Source organism: Montipora foliosa, chromosome 2 (genome assembly GCF_036669935.1).
Source record: "Montipora foliosa isolate CH-2021 chromosome 2, ASM3666993v2, whole genome shotgun sequence".
Classification (NCBI taxonomy): Eukaryota; Metazoa; Cnidaria; class Anthozoa; order Scleractinia; family Acroporidae; genus Montipora; species Montipora foliosa.
Window position 1 is genome coordinate 34,906,923 of NC_090870.1, and position 22,500 is coordinate 34,929,422.

The 22,500-nt window shown below is 39.1% G+C and overlaps 2 protein-coding genes across 3 annotated transcripts in view; one reads left to right on the forward strand and one right to left on the reverse strand.

Annotated features, from left to right (window-relative positions):
• LOC137992933 (E3 ubiquitin-protein ligase rnf213-alpha-like) overlaps positions 1-266 on the reverse strand; it is a 167,544-nt gene extending 167,278 nt beyond the window's left edge. The window contains exon 1 of the mRNA XM_068838517.1: positions 124-266. The gene's annotated coding sequence lies outside the window, so the exon portion shown is untranslated. The remainder of the gene's footprint in view (positions 1-123) is intronic.
• A 38-nt stretch (positions 267-304) lies between these two features.
• The window catches only part of LOC137992932 (whirlin-like), a 25,258-nt gene continuing 3,062 nt past the window's right edge, over positions 305-22,500 (forward strand). The window contains exons 1-15 of one of the 2 annotated variants that reach the window (XM_068838514.1): positions 305-1,129; positions 4,524-4,736; positions 5,013-5,138; positions 5,908-6,101; positions 9,779-9,868; positions 11,189-11,225; positions 11,896-12,111; positions 13,045-13,140; positions 13,349-13,462; positions 14,666-14,740; positions 15,367-15,450; positions 17,472-17,552; positions 17,743-18,594; positions 19,876-19,965; positions 20,681-20,851. In XM_068838514.1, the coding sequence (XP_068694615.1) occupies positions 320-1,129; positions 4,524-4,736; positions 5,013-5,138; positions 5,908-6,101; positions 9,779-9,868; positions 11,189-11,225; positions 11,896-12,111; positions 13,045-13,140; positions 13,349-13,462; positions 14,666-14,740; positions 15,367-15,450; positions 17,472-17,552; positions 17,743-18,594; positions 19,876-19,965; positions 20,681-20,851 (3,249 nt within the window). In that variant the 5' untranslated portion in view covers positions 305-319. The remainder of the gene's footprint in view (positions 1,130-4,523; positions 4,737-5,012; positions 5,139-5,907; positions 6,102-9,778; positions 9,869-11,188; positions 11,226-11,895; positions 12,112-13,044; positions 13,141-13,348; positions 13,463-14,665; positions 14,741-15,366; positions 15,451-17,471; positions 17,553-17,742; positions 18,595-19,875; positions 19,966-20,680; positions 20,852-22,500) is intronic. The other variant, XM_068838516.1, reaches the window with a different exon arrangement.

A 22,500-nucleotide genomic window follows, 5' to 3' on the forward strand; every position in this document is an offset into this window, starting at 1 on the left:
AGTTGTTCAAAAGGTGGATAACGCTATCCACCCGACAAATCACTATCCATATGAATAGTGCAGTTGGTTTCGCCATGACTCATCCCTGGATTATCCGGCGGATAACAACGAAACTGTACTTACCATCGAAGTATCACGTTTCCGAACAGGGAAATCTAGCGAAGATCCTCAAAAATGAACCAAAGGAGAATGCCAAATGGAAGAACCGGGACGACCTCGAAACGCAGTCCTATAAACTTTCCGAAATAAATATTTACCACTAGTGATCGCTTGCACCCGGAAACCAGTCACGCATTACGCTATATGTATCACGTGATTGATGCGGTTGCTTGACTTCACAAGATTTGTTTGGGCTAAGAAAATCCAGTTCTTTCCAATTTGTGCATCCGATATTGTCAAAATCTCAGAAGAGCAACTGAATAATGGCGTAGACATCAACCGTTATTATTGTGGACTCTTCGGAGAAATGGAAGCTCTATCAGTGGAACAAAAACATCGTCGAAAACCGAGAAAAATTTCGGAGAACGTTCGCGAGCTGCACTCTGCGCTAATTGATGTTATCAACAACGACGAGCGAGCGTTTTTAATTCAGTCACTAAATCAATATCAGAGAGAGAAAAATGTAAACAGTCTCGTAGTGGCCTTGAAGTTGGTGCTCAATACAGAAAGGAAGAGAGAAGTGTACCCGCTGTTATGGCAAATCGTTCCTCACAGGGACAGAGAGATTTTTCATAGACTTTGGCATCAAGGATTCGAAGACCCTCGACGACGAGATACTCCGAAATCGCCGGCTCGGTCGCCCAGAAATTTTCGCCCGAACCCTTACTTAAGTCTGCGGAACAATCTTCAAAGTCATGCATCGGATTCGGGTATAGATTTACCGAATATAACACAACTTCATTCCTCCAAGAACGCAAAATACCCCATCAAACAACTCGCTATAAAACGTCCTTCAAACGCTGGGTTTGGCTTTTCAATTCGCGGAGGAGCCGAGCATGGCGTCGGCTTGTATGTTTCGTCTTTAGATGAGGGATCAGTCGCAGAAAAGGAGGGTCTTTTGCCTGGAGATCATATTATACAAGTAAATGGCACTAAGTTCGATGGACTCACACACGCACAAGCTGTTAAGGTAAGCTTTTTAAATAATCTCATACTTTTCCCGCTCCGTTTTCGAAAATATAAGTTCCTTTTGTGTTCAAATGTTGATGGGCTTAACAGCTGACAAATGTGAAACTTACTTTGGTCTGTACGGCTTGACGGCCGCATACGTAAAATAGCAGTGCCATTACTTGTTCTGCTTTATAATAAGTAATGGCACCGCTATCGTACTTAGTTTGACCATCGACCATTTTCATTTAAGCTCCAAAATTTCTTCTTACTGAGTTGTAACTTCAAAACGTAATTGTTTCGTTTCTTTTGTTGAAAGCCGCGGGTGAGTTTGTGTCAGCCACCTGTGCAATGAATTGAAAAATGTGTTTTCTGATAATAGAAAGTTGCAAAAAACTCAGTTGCGAATATTTCTTTTGCAAGTCGGATTAACCTGATCGCTTTAGAACAATTCATTGCTAGAAAGTATTTAGGCTCAGTGGAAACCCAAAATCAAATATGTTCTTTTCATGGTGCTGATAGTTTAATTGTGCTTATTTTTATCAAATGATTTTGTTGACCTTTTTTTGTCTGTTGAAGTGGCCAATATCAAAAATACCGTAATACTCTTAGTTTGTCACCCCAAATTTTGCATAAAGGCGCTGTTACACTGTGAAATGTTTTGTACAACTTGTCTTCCTATATTAATGAGCTTTAATGTTTTGGTGACATTGTGGCCCGACAAGTTGCATGAAACATATCACAGTGTAACAGTGCTTTAAGCATTGTTTTTATTTTCTCCTGGGACTTATAATGGTCCCAAAAGAAACTGAAAACAATGCTTGTAAATACTTTGGAGGGACAAATAGATAGTATTATGGTGTTTTTGATATTGGCTAATTTGTTGTTCTTCCATATTATTATGAATACCGGTACTATAGCTCTCATGCCAGTTACCGGTATGTGGGAAGTAACTTTGCCTGTGCATTCCCTAGACTACAGTGTATGAGGTGTTTTCCCACTTGACTACATTAATTATATAGTTTAATTATGAAGAAGTAATACTGGTACTTTATTTAATCCTGTGGAAATTGTTTGATTAAGGACAAAAGAGGCCTTAAAACATGGAGCCAGATAAAGAGAATTCCACCAAATAATACTACTTAAAGGGGCAGTGTTGCGCTATTTTAAACAAACTTCAAAACACTAAAAGACGACTTTGCATTAATGAAGACCAAAACATAATGCTGTAGTTTTGTTTCCTGTAACCACTGAAGCATACTGAAGCTATTCTTTTTAGTTTGCGGTCAAGGGTAGAGACTTGGCATCTGACAGGATGCGGCGATGCAGATCCGCATAATTCCCTAAAATCCGCATCCTCCGTATAATTACAATATTTTCCGTATAAAACTGAAGAAATGCCTGATATTAGTGATAAAGCAGCTGCTTACCACCCTCACAAACACAAAAGCCAAAGAGATTGACTATTTTGAAACGCTTATTTTCCTGAACATTGAAGAAAACACGCCATTTCGTTCGCAAGATGAAAGGTCGTAAGCAGTTTCCACCCATTTTTCGGGAATGAGCCTGGACTCTAGTTAAACTGTTTTCATAACATACCCTAGGCTCGAAATTTTTAAAAAAGATACAAGGTATAAAAATTTAGCCGCAAGGTATAGTAGCAAATTAAATTGCATCATTTGTAACTCTGGTAAAGTAGGGACAATCATTGCGATGAAGTTGTACAAAACAAAGAGCCCGCAATACGTATGTGTAAAAAACCGCTGAAAATGGTGAATGATCGAGGGAATGGATCGTGGTTCAACCACATCACAATTTTGCTCCATATCTCCAAATTGAAACAAAATTCATGACAAGAAACAAAATATCTTTTTATCGCTTTATTTCTTTCAGCAAAATTTTCGGCAAAATGCCGATTACTAACCCTTTTATTTTAATGGTGAATGCTGGTCGCAAATTGGCGACTCGGCCAGATATCTTAATCGCAAAGGGAAAAAGCGACTGTATTGGTCGCAATTTGGAGTCCTGATTTACCATAAGCATGTAAATATATTGGACGGGCCTAATTATTAGTTCTATAAATGTTTAAATTTCTGCATAATCCGGTGTAATTTCCGCATAATCAATGCATGTTTATGCATAATATGGCCAAAATTTTCCGCATAATCTTTAATTTTTTTCCGCATCCTATCAGAAGCCCTGTAGAGAAGATGCAAATGGATTGAAAGTTTCACTAACTGTATCTTCAGAAAGTTGACAAACATTTAATGTAAGCAACTCTTTATGCCATAAATACTGTACAGTGGGTTGTCAGGAATGTTGTACGTGTAAGCTAAAGTACTAATTTGGTTTTTTAAACCCAGTTTTGACCCAAAAGCAGCAAATTTAGCAGGACAGTGCCCCTTTAAGGACAGTGCCTACTATTGCTATTGCGCATATGTTCTGCGCATCTCGAGATACTCAAGTTTCCTATCTGTGATGCTCAGTAATACGGGGAATATTTTTGCACAGTTTAAGACTATCCGGATAAAGTAGATCTTAGTAAGTAGAAACTTAGGGGTAACCATGCATTTTTGAGAGATAATTAAGCTTCAATTTGAGAAAGAACGCCATGCATTGCTTTTTATTTAAAAGCTTTTTACAAATATTATTCATGAATTATCTTGGAAAAATGTGTGGTTACCCCCAATTTTCTTTTTAGATTTCAATGACATTTGTCAAGATCTAAATTTCCTGCATAATCATAAACCAGGGCAAAAATATCTTTGATTTAGTAAGCACCGTCCTTATAAAGAAAACACTGTATCCACATGACCCTCAGCCGCTATAGGTTTTCAAATTACCACCTGACGGGCAGTCTGGTGATTTTTTAAGTGGAAGAAAAACTTGGCATGCATGAAGGGCACTCCAATGACTTCTGGACCATCAAGGCAAGATATCCAATGTTTATCTGATATAAAGTGTAGACCTGTACTTATTGCAATAACTATTGAATAGTAACTGTTTTAAAATGTGTGCTTAGACTCAGAATATTACTGGCCAATGGCATTCTTGAATTTAGTTCTAGATGTGTAGAAGTTTTATTTTTTTTATGTTATTAGCTTCGCCAAATACACAAACAAAACAATTACAGGGACATTGGCAGGGACACCGCAACAGCTGTAGCCAATTACAGCAGGCCTGTTGGTTAAATGGTGAAAATAATATATTTGAAAAACGGAAACATCCAAACTGAAGTATGAGTTTAACAGACTTTCCATTCATACATGTACATTTACATCTCAAGGTCACCATTAAAAAGTACTGCATTCCTTGCATGGAAAGTCTTGTCCATTAGACCCAGTGAAGGATTAGATTTGGAAAGGTGTTAGAACTGCATATCATTTGAGTTCATTGGTTCCTTGGTTTTCTTGCAGGTCATTCAAAACAGTAAGAAGCTCAACTTGTTTGTTCGCTCAGTGGGTCGTGTGCCCAACAGCTTTCTTGCTGAGTCTACGTGTAAATGGGTTGACATGAGGGGACGAAGAGTGTCACCACCCCTTGGGGTTGACTCCAACGGAGGCTTCTTATCTGGTGATGGGTTACACAAGAGTGACTTAAGACTGCTTGGTGATGATGATGAACGAAAGGTTTGTCAAGGGTTTTTTGCCTGATGTTTTTATGTTAGATGTTTCAATAAATCATCAGTTTTTTTTAGTTCTACAATTATTGAAACCTAAAAATTGTGTATCCATAGCATCCATTGATAGTAACTTTGTTCACAACTTTAGAGAAGTTTCAGTTGCTGGCATTAGTGTGTATGACAAAAGGGAAAAATTTACTTTAAATACATGTAGTTTTGGTAATTCTAATAATTGTTGTAAAATTATAATTTCAAGTAAAATATTTTTGATTTCCTACTGTAGGTGAATATCTTTGTTGAAGATGGTGCAAAGCTAGGATTATTTATCCGGGGAGGATCAGACTATGGACTGGGAATTTATATCGCTGGAGTTGATATTGATGGTGCTGCGGAACAAGCAGGACTCAAGGTGTGTTTTGTTCATTGGGTGGTACTGACTGACGTGCCAAGGAAACTGACTGATTGATCATGGGACTTGCTTATTGGACTGACTGTCTCATTAGAAGACCAATGGTCACACCCACTTCAGGACTGATCACAATAGACTGAGCTAGCTGGCTGGTTTGCAAGTTGACTGACTTATATAAAAGTGACTGAGTGACTGACTATTGACTCACATGCATGCAGACAGGGTGGCTGTTAGATTGACTGACTGACTGGTTACCTTGATTTGCTGGCTTGTAGGAGTGGCTGGTTGAAGGACATGAGGAACTCTGACCAGCTGCCCGAAGACTGGGACTGCCTAAGTTACTCTGGAATTACATGCATGTACATACAATAAAATACAGACAATGCTGTACTATATTGTCCCATTGGTGCTTTTCAGGGCCAATAAAACACGATCAACTAAACAACAGAAAAGAAAAACGACTGTTAAGAATCTCAACTGATCAGAGGTGAACCAGTTGGCTATTTACAAGTGCAGCTATAAAGAAGTTGAACCAGCGACTACCTGGAATGAATTCAACATGTGTTTAGAACAGGTTATGATCCCAGGTTTCCCAGATCTCAAGGCAAGCGCCCTAACCACTGGGCCACACTGCCACGGAATTGTTGTTAGTACTGAGAGGTGAGGCGAGGACTTACCTCTCAGACTAACTTTAATAAGCTTTTAAGTGTATAGCACACTGGTGTTCTAACCATTGCAACTGTTTTTTCTAAAATATTTTTTCCCTCAGGCCGGTGATCAAATCTTAGATGTCAATGGGAAGAGCTTCCTGAACATCTCTCATAAACAAGCAGTTAAGGTTTTGAAGTCCACAAAGAACATGATAGTAACACTAAAAGATGTTGGCAGGCTCCCGTTCACAAGGGTTACCCATGATAAGACAAAGTGGATTACAAAATCAGCTAAAAATGGCAAGATAAACAGGTTAGTCTTGTTTATGGATTTTTATACAGTATAACTTTTATTGCACTCTCTGAACAGTCTGTACAATTTAGAGAGACAGTATCATGCAGTTTGATTGAATTTCAATTGACAGATAATGTCTGGAAGTATAATAAATCTTGGACTAGTGTTCAATGACTTGACTTCTCCAAATATTTTAGTCGCAAATGGGAAAATTTCAGTGTGAAATGCAATTGTATTGGTCCCAATTTCGAGCTCTGAACTGGTGACCCTGTCCCTTTGAATTCAATGGTCTATTATCAGCAAGTAGTGAGCAATATTGCTGGTATTTTGTTTTGTCAGTGACAGAAGGGGTATGCTGGGTTTTCAAATGCTCTGTGACAATGTTATTTTGCCAGTGAAAACAGAAAATATAGTCTCAGTATTGTAAGCCTGCATTATTCTCTAAACATTTACAACCTACATGTACATTGTATTCTTGGGAAATGCAAGTGTGTTTATACAAATGTGCCTTGTGCCTAGGCTTGATCCAAGACCGTCTCCTTTTAAAAACAGTGCACTTGATATTGTAGTCTGCAGTTTAAGTTAATTAATTGTACTTTGAATGAAAAAATCGGCATTAGTAAACCTTAATGCCAAATACATGTACATGTACACTGTATGGTACTTAAATTCTAATTCACAAGTCTACAACAATATTTAACATTGATGAGTAGCACAATCATGATGTACATTTGTGTAACATAGTGAAATTTTACAAAATTTTTCATGCTGCCATAAAATTGGATGAAAAGGAACCTGACAAAATCAAATAGCCTCTTAAGCTGATATCTTAATGTAAAATGAAATTTTTTGTACTGATGGATCAAAAATAAGCAATTTTAAATTTACCCATGACCCCTTGCAGGCATGGTAATTTCCTCATTTTGCCTAGATTACCCTAAAAAATTTTGTTAAATAACCCGAAATATTCTCATTTTTAACTTTGACATTACAGAATGTTAATTTCAGAGTTGATTATATGTTTCGCTTGATTCGCAATTGAGAAATTCCGGCGAAATGTTCCACATGGATTGCAAAAAACAGGGCAAAATGGGCTGAAGTCCAGAAAAAACTGGTTTAACTGGATAAAAACAAGTCAAGGCCTGGTAGCAAAGCTTGCTCTGAGGGAACGTTTCGAAACGTAATGGCGGATCTGCAAGGAGAAACTTTTGGTTCTTTCACGCTCTAAATTCGCTTTGTCAACCTCTGAACGTCAAGAAGTGTTTCAGACTCACAAAGAGGTCTCGTTCTTTCACAATTTGAATTGTTTCTTTCTGAACTTTGGCATGTAATTTGTACATGAGATGAGCATTCTGTTTTTCTTTGGGTTTTGCAATGTGAGCTCGGACAAGCAAGATACAGAGGACATTTTGCGAAGCTGTGCTTTGGCACTAAGGCAAATTGTAATGGCGGACAAAGTGTTTCAGACTGAGAAAAAATGCTCTGGCTTCTCGTGTGCTGAGAAATTTTCGGTAAAACTTTCTCCAAAGCAACTACCACAAATGAGCATTCTCGAACCGTATTTTATTCTGCCTAACCACAAAACATCCGTGGGTTACAGACGCAAATTGCAAAACAGCACTGAAGATTTTAGGAGCGTGACGCTCAAGACTGTAGTGCTTTTCGGCCTCTTTTCTCCGTCATTGGTGAGAAATTAACCACATTTTTTTTATTTACTGGTTGCAACATTGTTTATGTGAAATATGTTGTCGATTTCGTTGTGAGGAATAAAGTACAAGCCGTCTGAAGAACCTTGTTGTGCTCGTCTTACTAGTTTGCGTGTTACGCGTGACGCGCCATTTTTTGTCCCCAAAGTGGACAATCGAATCCGTTTATTCTAAACTTAAGCGACCGATTTGGCTAATCTACACAGTAAATGTTACTTAATATGTAAGAAGCATATCTGCGAAATGTGAGTGGCTAGCACTTTTTACCAGCGGAGATATGGCCTGAAGTGTTCGTTCAAGATACTGGTTTCCCAAATGTACATCATGATTGTGCTACTCATCATTATTATTTGCAGAAGGCGAGGTGAATATGGGTGAATAAAAACCGAGAGATAGTCAAGATTTGTGTTCACCGATATTCACCGAGCCTGAGGTGAATTATGGTTTTAGTACATAAAATTACATAAGTGATTATTTTAAAAATATGCATTTTCTTTAAAACAGTTGACTTCTTCATCTGTCGCCTAAACAAAACAGCTTGCAGCCATTTTGAAAAAAAAAAAAGCTTTGGTGATTATCGCATAATAATCACCTCAAGGGCAACCAATCAGCGCAGCGAATTTTCAATAATCACCTATGTAATTATACTAATATGTGATACTGTTGTAATGTTACCTGGAGAGAGTATTTCTTGATGTATTCATGACTGAATGTAATTTTAAGGCTTAATAGATAATGAGAGATAAAACAAGAATGTAACTTTCAATAACACATAAATGCTGTCATTCTACATAACATAAAAACTGTCAAACGTAGCATAATTTCTCTAAATAAACAGGTCAAGTGAGGCTTTAAGGTACTGTTCTCAATAATTTGAAGCTGAAGCTGTCACCAGTCCATATCATTATCAGGGAATGGGAAACTGAGAACAGTGGCCTTAAGGCATTACTTGGCTCTTTTTTGCATGATTCAACTGGGACATCATCAAACATTTTGATTTACCATCATTCTCTTTTGATGGCCAGCTGTGATACTTGCCAGTTAAAGAAGGTGAAGAAAATATTTTCTTTAAACTCGTTTTAAAACTTAGTTGAACTGCTCTTAACATACTGTAAATCTTGATATTAGATCTCAAATGTCCTTCTTTAAAAGAAAATCCTACATTTATATAAATCTTTTCACAAATTGTCAGACATTATTAATAGCATTAACAATTTCAAAATATTAAAAAACCAAATGTTCACTGTTCTAGCTAGTGTTAATTTATCTTCTTCAGTTCAATCTTTTCACTTAAAATGATAAATGATAAAATCATAAAATCACTTGTGGCCATTGCACTTGGCATGTTAATTTTTCAGTGATAAACTTGCAATACATCACAACAATCTCTTGAAGAAAGTTCTGTTAAACCCACTTAGACAGAGACTCCTCTCTTTATCTAGATTCAGTGTTCATAAATGTCTTTTCAATTTGCTTAAATGTATAATGCAGAATCTATTCAAATTTTTGTCAGATATTATCAGTCGCATAAAACAACTCTTAAAACATTGACAAACTAAACCATTGTTCTACCAGTTTAAGAACCTCTTTTGTGCAATTTTTCAACTTAAAGTGCTAAATGATGAAGTCATAAACTCACTTGTGTCAAATGTACCAGTTCATCTTTAATTCTGCAATTCACCACCTCAAATCTTCACTGGATTCCTCAAAACTAAAGTAGATATCAAACATATTGCAGTAAAAATGAATCTCGATGAAATTTCCATTAAACCTATTAAGACAGAAACTCCTCTCCTTCTGTAGATATGTTACGTAATATTTACATTCTTTTTTGTTCTTTGAGGCTACTATAATTTGCAGTAGTGGAATTAAGGGTGATGTATTCTTGGGGCTTGCCACAGTTGTCAGTTTTTCTTTCTTGGTTGCCTATGATTTGAACATATTCTTGTCTTCTGACCTCTTTGCACAATTCCTTAATGTGAATACCAGTGTTCCTGATCAAGTCACTCACATTACTGAAGTTGAGGTCCATTCCCCTCCTGGCTCATCCCAACAAGGTCATCTGCTGCCCTCCAATAGGTAGACTGTGTTTTTTTTTTGTCTTCAGTAATTATTGTCTGTTACTGTTACTGTAACAGTCATTTCTACTAACATACATGATTGATTCTACATGTAAGATTCTTAAAAAATTCGAAATTGTCTCACATTGTTACAGTTGGCTCATCTTGACGAGTAAATGCTAAGATCTTGTGTCTCACTAACATATCTATGCTCTGTTGCTTATAAATTATTTCCAGTACGGTAAACACCCGCAGATAAGCCGCACCTTTTTTCCTAAAATTTTTGCAAAAAATCAGTGGGGCTTATCTGCGGGAACATTCGAAAAAGGCTGCTTTGGATATCTAGTTTTCCACCTTTGTGTCTGATCTAATGCCTGGTTATTAAGCTATGAAAGTTCCGGTCACGTTCTTGTTGTCATGCAAAAATCTATGGAAAAACTGTGTTAAATGAAAAACTTTCTGTCAACAAATATCAGAAAAAGATCAATCATATGTCAAAGTTGGTAGAAACAATGTTCATTATATTAGAGTGCTAAAATCGTGGTAAGTATTTCCTGTTGCATTATTAATAGTGAGTTTACGTTCGATGAACAGTGAATGAAGAAGACTTCTACTTTGGATTTCTTTTTATTTGTTTCAAAAACCTTTTTTTCCAAAATTTGACCTGCTAAATTCAGGGTGCGGCTTATCTGCGGGTGTTTACACATTTTATGAGGTTGTATGATGATCATACCCTGTAATTCAGTGTGTAACAGCACAAGTGAAGTCAGTTTGAACTAATCATGATGTACACGGTGTAAAACCAATTATTTTTAAAAAAGTACAGATCCGCCTAAGACTTCTTTTACGTTGTTATGTTGCAGTTTTGTGGTGTCAAAGTTCGACACTTTCCCTCGTGAGAATGATACTTGTAGATTTTACACTTTCTAGTGCCAGATGATTTTACTCATCAATGGCAGTCACAGGGTTAACAATGCTGTATCTAGGTCGCAAACCGTGGCCACCTAACAAAGTTTTTTACAAATTGTCCACCAATAAGGGTGCATTAATTTGATTGACGGTCACGCCTCCTTGCAAAGTTTGTGTGGTTGTGAATTGAACACCGTTGCATGGGTTGTTGAGTTGACGTATTTACACGTAGTTGTCAAATGTGAAAGTTTGTTGGGTGGCCACAGTAAGGCACATTGCACTGTAATCTTTAACTGTATGTGAACTCAACAGTATCAATTTTAGATAATTACAGTAGATGGCTAATAAGTACCTCTAGGTTAGTTCACATGTGGATATATTCACCTGTTGCAAATGTCAAGTTCCCTAATCTTACTTTATTTCCCTTTAGACACCATACAGGACCTGGAAGAAAGGGTGCCACAGAGGTTTGTAATGTTGCATTTGCTGTTTTGTTCTTTTTTTTTTTAACAATGAAAATAATCCAATCAATTTAAACACATTTTTTTACTCTCCCTAAAGAGTTCATAACAGAAAGTGTCTGCAGTATTGGCAGTTACTTTGGCATGTCTTTTATGTAAATACAAATAATTACAGTGTATGCTGTTTAAGTGCAGCATGTTAAAGAGGCATAATTCTTAACGCTTACTTTGCCAATTTCTAATCATTGTCACAATACTTATTGTAAGCATTATAATGCATCTAGAGAGGATATGCAGAAATATGTCAACTGATTTTTTTAGTGAACATTAATTTGAAAATATTTCTCAACATTTTAAGGTAGAGAATATCTTCTTCTTAGTACCGGGGAGGTTAAAAACATGTACTAGTTTGAAAAATGTTTTACCTACAATATATATGTTACAGTACATTACAACGTCTGCAATGTCTACTTTTCTATTTTTCTCAGTGTGGTACTAAAAATATTCAAATGCTACATACTCTTTGATCCTGTAGATTATAAAAGTATCCTGAATACGGGCAGTAAACTCAACAATATTTACAAACCACAAGTTTGGGGCCCTTGTTTGTGACAGAATTCAGAGTATTTCATATGGTTTCATACTGAGAGATGATACATGCTTTTGTTGTTTTCAGCGGTCAAAGTTCCATCATGGCATAGCCGGATCCCAAGTCCTTTACAATGGTGGTCTACCTTCCCAAAAGAATCTAATTGAAGATCAGGCTCAGCAAATCCTAAATGAAAATGAGCTAGGAACCTTAAAGTACTACTTGGAAGAATATTCCAGGGGTTTCATCAACATCAATGCATTTGCACTGGCCTTATTTGACCTCCTCAATACTCCAGCCAAGGCATGTAATGTAAATTATTTTATACTTTCTTTTTATTCTCTCTGATGATGCAAAGGTGAAGTTGCACAACTGCCAAGTGCTCAGAAAAAGGCAATCAATCATTAATTTTGTTTTCTGTTTTCTAGTAATCTGTACCCATAACTGTGCCAATCACAAAAATGTAACCTACATGTATACAACCATAGACAAATACAGAGTATCCAAATGTAATTATTACGCTGCACAACTCTTTTCCTGGTGACCTCATACCTTTGCCCCTTCCATTCCACCTCCATATTATTGTTGACCCCAACTAAACTGATGACACTCAGGTTTGGACCTTCAACATTGAATGAGAGGGAAGGGGAGAGGATAATTAATTTAATAGCCTATTATCATAATTATGAAACATGGTTTGCTTTAGATCATTGCATGAAAATTGCATGCATGTGTCACAGATTAAATTTGATTTCAGGTCAAAACGATTATAAGTTAGGTTGAGTTGTAATTTCTTTGTGTCTGGTATTCATTATCATAAATAGATACCAAGAACTTACACAAATCTGGGTTAAAATCATTTGACCTGAAACCAAATTTACCTGTAACATGTGTGCCAACTGGGATTGTAGTGTCTCTGAGCATACTGCAGTAATGCCTCTCTTACATGTACTGGGATGGGGCCTCTATCCTTCTGGACGGTTAAGGGAGATTTAAAAATTCAAAGAAATATCGAAGAAAGGCCTGGCCTCAAAGATTCAAGTCACTCTCCTGCTTGCCCCCCTATGTCCAGACGTGCATGTAAAGAAAAAAATGCATGCTACTGTACGTTTAGAGAAGTGATTTGTGTGAATCTGCTCTTTTGACGCTTTTCTGGTGTTAACCCTATCCACTTATCAAGCCTTTCATGAATGGCACATGTCTAATTTTTGGAATTTTTATTTGTTTTTTTGACAGATGTCATTAATGACAGAAATAAGAAGCTCTGTAGAACCTAAAGACATTGATCGATTTGATGATTTAGTCCTCAAAAAAGAAATTGAAATTATGAAGGCGAGTGTCATAACTGAAGGAAAACTTTCAATTTTTCATCGCAAAATATTTATAGGGGCTGAGCACAGGCCACATGTAATAACATTTACTTTTATTTTTTAATGATTTAAGTGACCAGTTCTTGTGATTTTTTTTCAGCAATTCATCTTCTCAGTGATGCTGTGACTTTTTTTAGAAGTTATTTACAGTTATTTTCTTCGCCCAACAGAGTGGTCAGTTTCTTGGTAGCTATTTAGATGATGACCAACATTCGATTCACTCACATGTAAGCAGTGTCTCTAGTCTCTCTGGTAAAGGATCTTCAAGTAGAAGCTCAGCCAAGGTAAAGATTACATGTAGAAGTACTTTGTTACGAAAATACCAAATACCTAAATAACAGAAAATACCTAATGAATATGTTGTGGAAGTATAAGCAATCGCTGAAAATCAACTGGGAAGAGTTGTTTGAAGTATATATGATGGTGGTGACAAGTCGAAAATGAGTTTCCAAAATCACAGCGTTTAATTCATTTTAGCGCAAAACCCTGGTCCTTACAAGTCGATCTGGTAATATTCTGTGCAAAACTGTAGTGAAATAATGCTAAACATAGGAATATAGGGGAAAAATGCACAAAGTGCAGGAAAGTGATAGCGAAAAGGTTTGAAATTTTGTGAATATCTACCCAAATTTGCGAAACGTAACCGTCAAATATGGAGGTTGGTGAAAACAACCCACAAGGAAGATAAAATGAAGCACCGGTGGCTCAGTTGGTTGCTACTCTAAAATCTGAGGGTAAACAAAGATATGACGATATTTAAATGTTTCTCTTGTGTCACGTATGTAGGATCATCAGGTAACCGGTAGTCTCGCCTACCGTCTAAAGTCGGTTCGCCTACGTCCAATATGTCAGTTCGCCTAATAGTTCGCCTACAATTCATATGTAAGAGCTTTGAAACTGAATTGTTTAAAAGTCCTTGTTGAACCTCGGAGAAAGACTGAGTATTAAGATGAAGGAGGTGGGACTTTTCATTAACATATCATTCAAAAGGAAGGTAGAGAAAATATTACATACATACATACAAACATACGTACATACTTAATTGATTGACCACTCCCTATAGGGGCTTTTCAGGGCCAATGAAACACAAACACGACAGAACAGAACACTCAAAAACAACTGTTAAGAATCCCAACTGGCCGGAGGCAAGCTAGTTGGTTTTATACAAGTACAGCTGAGAAGTTGAACCAGGGACTACCAGGAACAAATTCAACCAGCGGTCAGAACGTGTCTTGAACTCGGGATCCCCGCATCTTAAGGCAAGTGCCCTAACCACTGGGCCACACTGCCTCCTGTAAACTCACTCAGTCACTTGTCGAAAAATGTAAGACACATGTTATGATAGAAAGCCATCTAGGTGAATTTCAGGTTTTAACAATTACTGTAGTATAAAAGGTATGTTTGACTTTTTATTGGTAAAAGTCAACAAAGAAAGAAGAATCAATGAATTTGAGTCAACGAGTGATTTCGCCCCTTTTGGTTTGCAGGGGTCCTTTGATGACACTGGGTCACGACCAATCACTCCGCCTCAAATACCAGACGTTCTACCTCCAAGTGTTAAAGTAAGCAATAAATGCATGTCGCACTTGCGAGAGTTCTCCCTTTAAACTTTGTATCCTCGGTCTTCGATTTCCAGACTCGGCGTCATATGAGGGGTTTACCCGGCCCTTATTTCCTCGAGGTCGAGGCACCTTCTGTAAGGAGTGTTTTTGTGTTTATTGTTTGACTTTGGAAATTCCATTCCTGGTATAGAATCCGACTCCATCGCTTTTCTTGTCCGAAAATTCTTTGTCAAGCATCCTGATCATGCAGACGGAAGACCTTAAACATCAACGGTTGCTAACCAGCGTTTTTCTTAAAACAATGGTTTGCTTGGGGTGCTCAGTCTCGCGGGCTCAGAAAACCTGGCTGTGGTCATTGCTATTTAAGGTTTTTCCTTGCAGATCGCCAGTTCCCAAGAGAAAAGGCGCTAAAATTCCTGAAACTGCTGTCGCTGTCGTTCCCAGTCTGTCACCTTTTGTGTGTACTCGTTTCAGCCTTCTTGATTCAAGTGTACACTTGTTCGAGCGGACTAATAATGGGGGTGTATTCACTGTACTGCAAGTAATCTGAACTACTGGAAATTTGTAGCATGTCTAGTGTTTGGTGTTTCTTAGTCAATTTTTCCTTTTGCATCTCCACACGTTAGGTCGATGACGACATTAAAACCGATACAACTCAGCCTTATGAAGTTTATGAAGCAACTCTTACATTTCACGACGACAATGAACAGGTCAGTTAGTAAGCTTATTCTCGCCAAGACCTTTGATTTCGTTTAACTTGTGTATCTCATTTGCCCCTCCCCTTCCTCTTTGTCTTTTGCACTTTCTACAAACTCCGTAAATGACTCCAATTTCCCCCCCCCCCCCCCCCCCCACCCCCCTCTTCAAATAAATTTTGCCTCAACGTGCTCCATCGTTGAACGCCCAAATGCTTTTCCGTGCATTTCGGTAAAAGCAGTGATTGAATCTCTGCAGCCCACATTAAACAGTTTGTCCAGGCGCAGATACGAGGTATTTTCTACGTTGTTTTACTTAAACTAGTTACATCCTCTACGATGGACTGAAAATCGCGTCTAAATGGAGAGCGCCTTTGACGCCCGAGGTACTTCCCGCTAGGTCCACGCCTATAACTATTTTTTGATAATTACTGCCGCAGTGAGTGAGCTTGAAGCGAACGAACGAGGCAGCTCTCTAATCGAAAGACGCATTTTTCTTCGAAACGCAAAGAATTGTGGTCGCGGTAAGATCAGATGCGCAAGGAATTGTGGTTATGCGCGAATGGAATTAAGATACGCGGTCTGATCTTGCGTAAAATTGCTCGATGCACAGAAGATTAGAACAGACGCTTGCAGCCACGTTCCCAATTCGAGTTAACTTAACCTGCAAAACTGCTCCGTTGCTTAGTCTTCTGGTCCATTTTCACTTCTTTAGCGCGTCGTTCTTCCGTTATAGAGTTTATCGCAGCTTCGTGAAATACAAATAGGAAAAGTTGCCAGGCTGAAGTGAAGTGGTAAATGGTCAGGACTCTGGCCGTTTAATATGAGTGCATTACAGTGCATATGGCGTCTACGAAAGGCAATCACACGTCGCATATTTCGATGATCTTCCATCCAGATACCAACCCCGCCCGACAGACATAAACCTCAGTAAACTTTTGTCGTGAAAGCATCTCAAAGGCCAAGCAGTAAATCAAGAACCTGATTAGTTGGTATTGATCACTGTCGAGCTGAATTGGTGATTCACAAGTCTTTGTCGTGTATATTACTTGTAGTTTAATCACACCAAAAGTCGAAACAAATAACCACAGCAATTCGCCCTTAACTTGCTCTGAAAAAGAAGTTGAAGTGAACTCGCATCGAAAATGATCAACATGCTCGATGCCAATATTACTCGATTCCCTTTTATATTCTTCAATCTTTCTTGGTTTCGTATTTTACGAATAACCACTTGTCCTTTCCTATTTACAATGTATCGTTTCCTCAGAAACGATGCGTAGTTGTTTTGACCACAACTTACCTTTTTTAATTCAAACAGATCGCATGTACTTATGAAGAGTCTACTCAAAGGCAAAGTATATAATTTCAGTCAGTCGCATAAATCATAGTACTCGGCGCTTATTTAAACAAGAGCCTGAAGTGCGTGCTCGTATCCTCAAACTATTGTTTTCCTTCTTTTATCGAATGGGGCCCAGAACGGAGGTCCTTGCTGGGTGTCCACGTTTTGTACCGTGACCGTCCCTGCTCAAGACCTACTAATCTTCCTTCAATTCCACGGACAAACCGTCGTTAAATGACTGCAAGCATACCTGAACATCTCCCTCCCCCTCGGCAGCATTTCTACCATTTAGGTAAACTAGTAGTTACATGTAAAGCCTCGAATACTTCAAACTCAAATCGACAGCCCCGCGAATTCTATTGAATATTTCCTTCTTTAACATTTGTTTTAGGAGTGGGTTTTAAAGTTAATTGGTTGCAGAGTTAAAGCCAAATATCAGTTTATGCGATGAATGAACTGACCTTTCTAGTGAGACAGGGCAGTTTTCTCTGTTCCTTCAGGTTGCGTTTCTCGTGCTTTTTTTAGAAAATGCGCATTCGGGGGGGCTTAGTCGGGTGTCGCGCAGTTTTTGCTTCGTCGGCAAACGACCCTTATAAGAGTCTCGCTGCTCTGTTTAGCGAAATCCGTCCTACCGAATCTGTGTTCAGTTTTTCCCAAAGAAACACTGCGCTAGTCTCGTTGCTTGCTTGCCTTGCAGGTCTTTGATGAAGAAGAGGATTTGGGACTTCCTACTTTTTTAACGATCGACCCAATTTCGCTAGATCTCCCGAGGACCGAGGTAAATATTCGAGGATCTTTTCCAACCTCATCGTCTCTTGAAAGTTTACATTAACCCGACGATCGATCTGTAATAGGAGCTAGAGAGACCGTGTTTGATTCAACTAATCCCGGTAAAGTTTTGCAAGAAATGCATACCCTTTTCCCTTCGTTTTGTAGTTTTATTGTTGATGTTTACATTTGGTTTTCAGAGTACTCCGGTTCCAGCTGATGTCGATGTCTCCTCACCCTTGTTGACCTCCTCTCCTATCATTGACCAAAACGCACCAATACCATCGACAAAATCAGTTGGAGAAACGACAGCAAGCGAACCAGTGGGCGATAATTCGAGACAGAAAAAGCGGGGGAAAGATGTGTTGGTAGAAGGACACAGAGAAACCTCCTATTCCAACGGAAAGGTGAGCTCAACAAGACCACCGTCCTGTCACCAACAAGACAAAAAATGTGGTGTGGATGTTCACCCTACGCATGGTTCTCAGAACGCGAAGGCACCACCAAATCCATTTATATTTCCAAGTACATTTCAAAACAACGCAGATAACCCGGATAACGTAAGTTCAATATCGGCAATCTTCGAATCACCAGTGGTCGCTTCACGAAGCGAAGTTCACCCGGAGTTACAAAACGGAACCAGAGGAACAACTCCAAATGAAGAGGACTTGAGACCGGAATTGGGCAAATTACCAGGACAAAGGACGAGATTAGCTACCTGGGCTGAGGTCCAAGAGGATCAACTATCGTTAACGCATGAAAATACAAAATTGACTGGTTCTCGTGGCTCGACGTTAACGACTATTGGTCGCCAAAAACATTCCAGTTCTAGAGAACAGAAAAGCGTGAAAAGCCATGAACCTGTCAAGCGGAACACATCACAGACACAAAACCAGGTTTCATCCTCCAGCAGTAGCAGCCAGAGTTCAGCAAAAAACCGGAAAAGCTGGGATGGAGTGCGGAATCCTGAATGCCCTGAAGAAAACCAAAAGGTTTCCAAACTGGTTTCGAAGGATAACAAGGAACGGAGCTGTAGTGATAGCAACTTGATGGTGAGATTAAATAGGAAGCCGAATGTGTAGAGCTGCAAGTAATGAAATGCAAGATTATTTTGATGAAAGTTCTTAAGATGGTTGAGTTTTTTGTGTTCTACTAGAAAAGAGCTTCTTCTGGTCGGTTTTGTTGATCCACTTTTTCCACCAGCTCCGAACTTGGTTTTCGTGGTTTTCGGTAGTCAGGTATGGTCCCACGTGCTGGAGAAGTCTGGTAATGACCATGCGCAGTAGTTACTGCATTGCAACCAAAAACGGTGGGAAAAGTGTCCAACCACTTTAACTGAAACCAGATGCGTTTGGAATGGTAGAATTCAGTAGAACGCGATCATTTATATAAATATTTTGTCTCTATATTTCTACATCACGGTACTATGATGCAGACAGCGGCTGTTGTTGTTTTTTTTTTTGGCCGGAATGTTAGGTGTTTATTTTGTTGCATTGTTTGCGTTTCTCATTTTTTGTGCTCGCTTCAAGCTTTCCTTCTTCTGAAATGTTCTGTAATTGGCATTCACCTTTATCACTCGGCGGCCATTTTGGAGTCCATGGGGAATAAAAGCTTTGTCTTTGCATTGTTTTTGCCCGTCCAGCCTCACACTGAATGAGAGGCTAGACGGGCAAAATCTTTTGGTTGTACATTGAGTGATATGGGTGTATTGGATTGAATGGAGCCGGAAGTAAAGACAATTGTAAAGTGACTCACATTTAGGCATCCCACGGGCAATCGTCAATGAAATCGACCATCGTGTGTTGTCTGTCCCATGTCAGAAGCTTCTTTCAATACAGTACAACAATAGGGTTTTGGTCTGCGTTTGGCCTCTGATTCGGTAGGTCGGATCCTAGGAAGTGAACTTGACGAGTGGGGAAAAAGAGGCACTTTGTGAGGCTCGCCTTCGTGTAAATTTTAAAAATAAATGAGGTTTTGAAGAAAGGGTTAGACGAGATCGGTGCAACACATAACTTGGTATCTTGGACATAACTATATGAGGCATTTTTGGAAAAGCTCAGGCGGCTTGTCATCTTTTATTTTAATTTTTGTTTCACGATTTGGGTACAACGATATTGGCAGGAATGAGTTGATAGGCCGGCGTATCTGCATTGACGTTTGTGCTTCCTTTTTCTGCCTTGTGTTTTTTGTTTTGTTACGTCTACGCCATCTCTCTTCATTCATTCTGTCTCGTCTCTGTTCACCTTTCTCCTCATTTATATTTTCTGTTTGCTCCAAGTTCATTTTCTTGTGTGTTTATTTATTTTTTCAACATCTGCATGGATGACAATAAGAATCTGCCAAAGGAGCAACAAAAGAGTATTCAAGCTAAACATAGAGCTAGTCAGGAACTTTATGACCTTCACCAACTATGTAAAACCAAGGTAATGGGACACTCCTCATCATGCGTCTTTTTGCTGCAAAAGAAACATTTATCTCCATGTTGTTTGATTTCTTGGACTCTTTATTGGATTACCTAAACAATGGTTCACCTCGAGTGACGGGTACAACGATATTGTCAGTATTAAAGGTGACTTGTCAGATGTAAATGTGTAAACTCTTCACACGCAAAACCACGAGTTTAGGAATTAATACTTGATACATTAGGTTAGTATCATAATATTCTGTGTTGCAATTTAGGAAGATATTTCCCTGCTCGCTGAAGTCTCTTTTGTTTTTGCGTTCGCTGGGCTGACGAGTGCGGGAAAAGATACCTTTGCCATTGGTCGAAACTCACTTTGATCTAACCGCCGTCCACAACCTTGGACGGCAGTCTTCAAAGCGCATGCCCTATGATATGTTTGCTGACTGTGACTTGAGCCCGCTGTGTCCCGCGCATCCTTTAAAGGCAAGCCTACACAACATGAAGTATCTCGTGTGGATTCGATAAGCTAAGTAACCAACGTGCATGCTCAACTTAGTGAGTTTCGACCCATGGCAGATGTCTCGTTTCTCCAACTCGTCAGCCCAGCGAACGCAAAAAGAAAAGAGTCCTCTGTTAGCAGAAAAGGAAGGTATACATCTGACTTGAAAATTGTTGGTTTTTTTTTTCCTTGGCTGTTATATTCATTGTTAGAAAAACTCCTTTTAAATCACCAGGACGAAACCAACAATGTCGCCATAGAACCTAGAGAAAGTCCGCGCAGCGGGGTGAAAGAAATCTCGCATTCAGTTTTTGAGGTTGAAGTTGAAAAATCCTGTGGTGGCTTGGGTCTTGCATTAGAAGGTGGCGCGGACACAGCAAGTGATATCAGGATAAAATCAGTTAAGGTATGGCTTTGTTATACAGTATGACTACGCATCCACTAAAATACCCCACACTTCCGGCTAGAGTTAAGCGTGCAATTCTTCCCAATTACGTTTTGGTGTCTTCTCGGTATTTCATGCAATGAGTACCCTTAAACAGTGGTTTATGCGGTTAGCTTGCAATCCGTCTGGCCCAACGTCAAGTTCCGCACAGACTTCTTGATGCATGGAGTTATGCTGGAGAGTGCTTTGTCAACTCCTCTGTGCTTGCAAATACCTAAACGGGCTTACTTTTTAAGTCTTTTGTTTATTTTGAGTCCGTAGAAAAGGGGACACAATGTCAGCTCGCATGTGTGGCCGGGATATTACGGGGGTTTTTTTCCGAGAAACCCAGCTGTAAGTTTCCAAACTGTAGGTCCAAATCCCTTCCTTGGACTAGCTTTTCTTCTCTAGGAGGGCACAACTGAAAAAGAGCACTTCGCAAACCAGGACAGTGGTGTCTCCCAGATTTTTATACTAATCATTTTTTATGGAGAAAATATACTTAGCTATGTAAATGTGGTTGCGCGAAGACAGTTTAAAAGGCTTCCGGTTGCCGTCCGCGTCTCAAAAACGCGCGTGCTTAAGCTCCCTATTGTCGCTTCTCTGCGAGTGCTTCCAACGAAAAACAAATCTCGCTCTCCCTCACGCCCGCAATCTGCACAGATTCGAGCTACTTTGTTTCTTGCTCAGTCACCCACCGGGAATTACAACCGTAATGTAGTTGCGTGCTTGCTTTCAGCCCATCAAAGAAATGTGGAAACCACTCTTTGCTGGACGAAGAGTGTCAACCACGAGAACCTAGTGGCTTCACACTCTGCTAAACTTTGTTAGTACCTTTAATTTGTGAATTATAGACATTATCACACACGAGTGAAGTTCGCCCGCAAGGAGGCGTTAAGAAAAGACGCAGAGAATTTGGTTGATAACACCAAAGTCAGTGTTCGTGTTGCACTCTCCACCGATGCAGAACCAACTTTCTTTAAAAATTAACCTCATCATTCGTCTGCTGAAAAAAAAATGTATGTTAGACGTGCGGATTATAGACTTAAGATAGAATTGATCCTCATGCTTATCTGTGCAATTTAAGCAATTGTCACCTTGAAGACACGCGATGCCGGTGCAGAGTGGCTTCATAGTTCAGTTTGTAGACTATTGCACCCGCATCGCAGAGTACCAGGCATCGAATGCCGTTACAGCCGCCCGAATTTTTGACGTATATTTAAAGTGGCAATTACTTAAATTGTCCAGTTAAGCGAAAGTCTCGATTCTATCTTCACTAAAAAAAACCCCAGCCAGTCAATTTGTATTGTTACTTTCCGTACACGGCCCCATTAACTTCAAACTTTAAAAGTCACCGTTATGGTTAACGCTGATTGGTTGACACACAAACGTTGGGGGGATGCGGGGCATTTGGTCTTGATAAAGGGAACTTTTGACAATCAGAGGCAGAGTGACAATTGGAGAACAATAGAAGGCAGTATGGTAAAGCGGTTCGGTGCTGAATTTACACCAGGATGTTCCGGCTTCAAAATGCCGCGCTGTTCTTTGGTTGGATATGTCGTGGGTCATCGAAATGGCCAACTTTTTACTCCTGCCATCTGGGTTTTTTCACTTTGTTATCGATGTAGAAA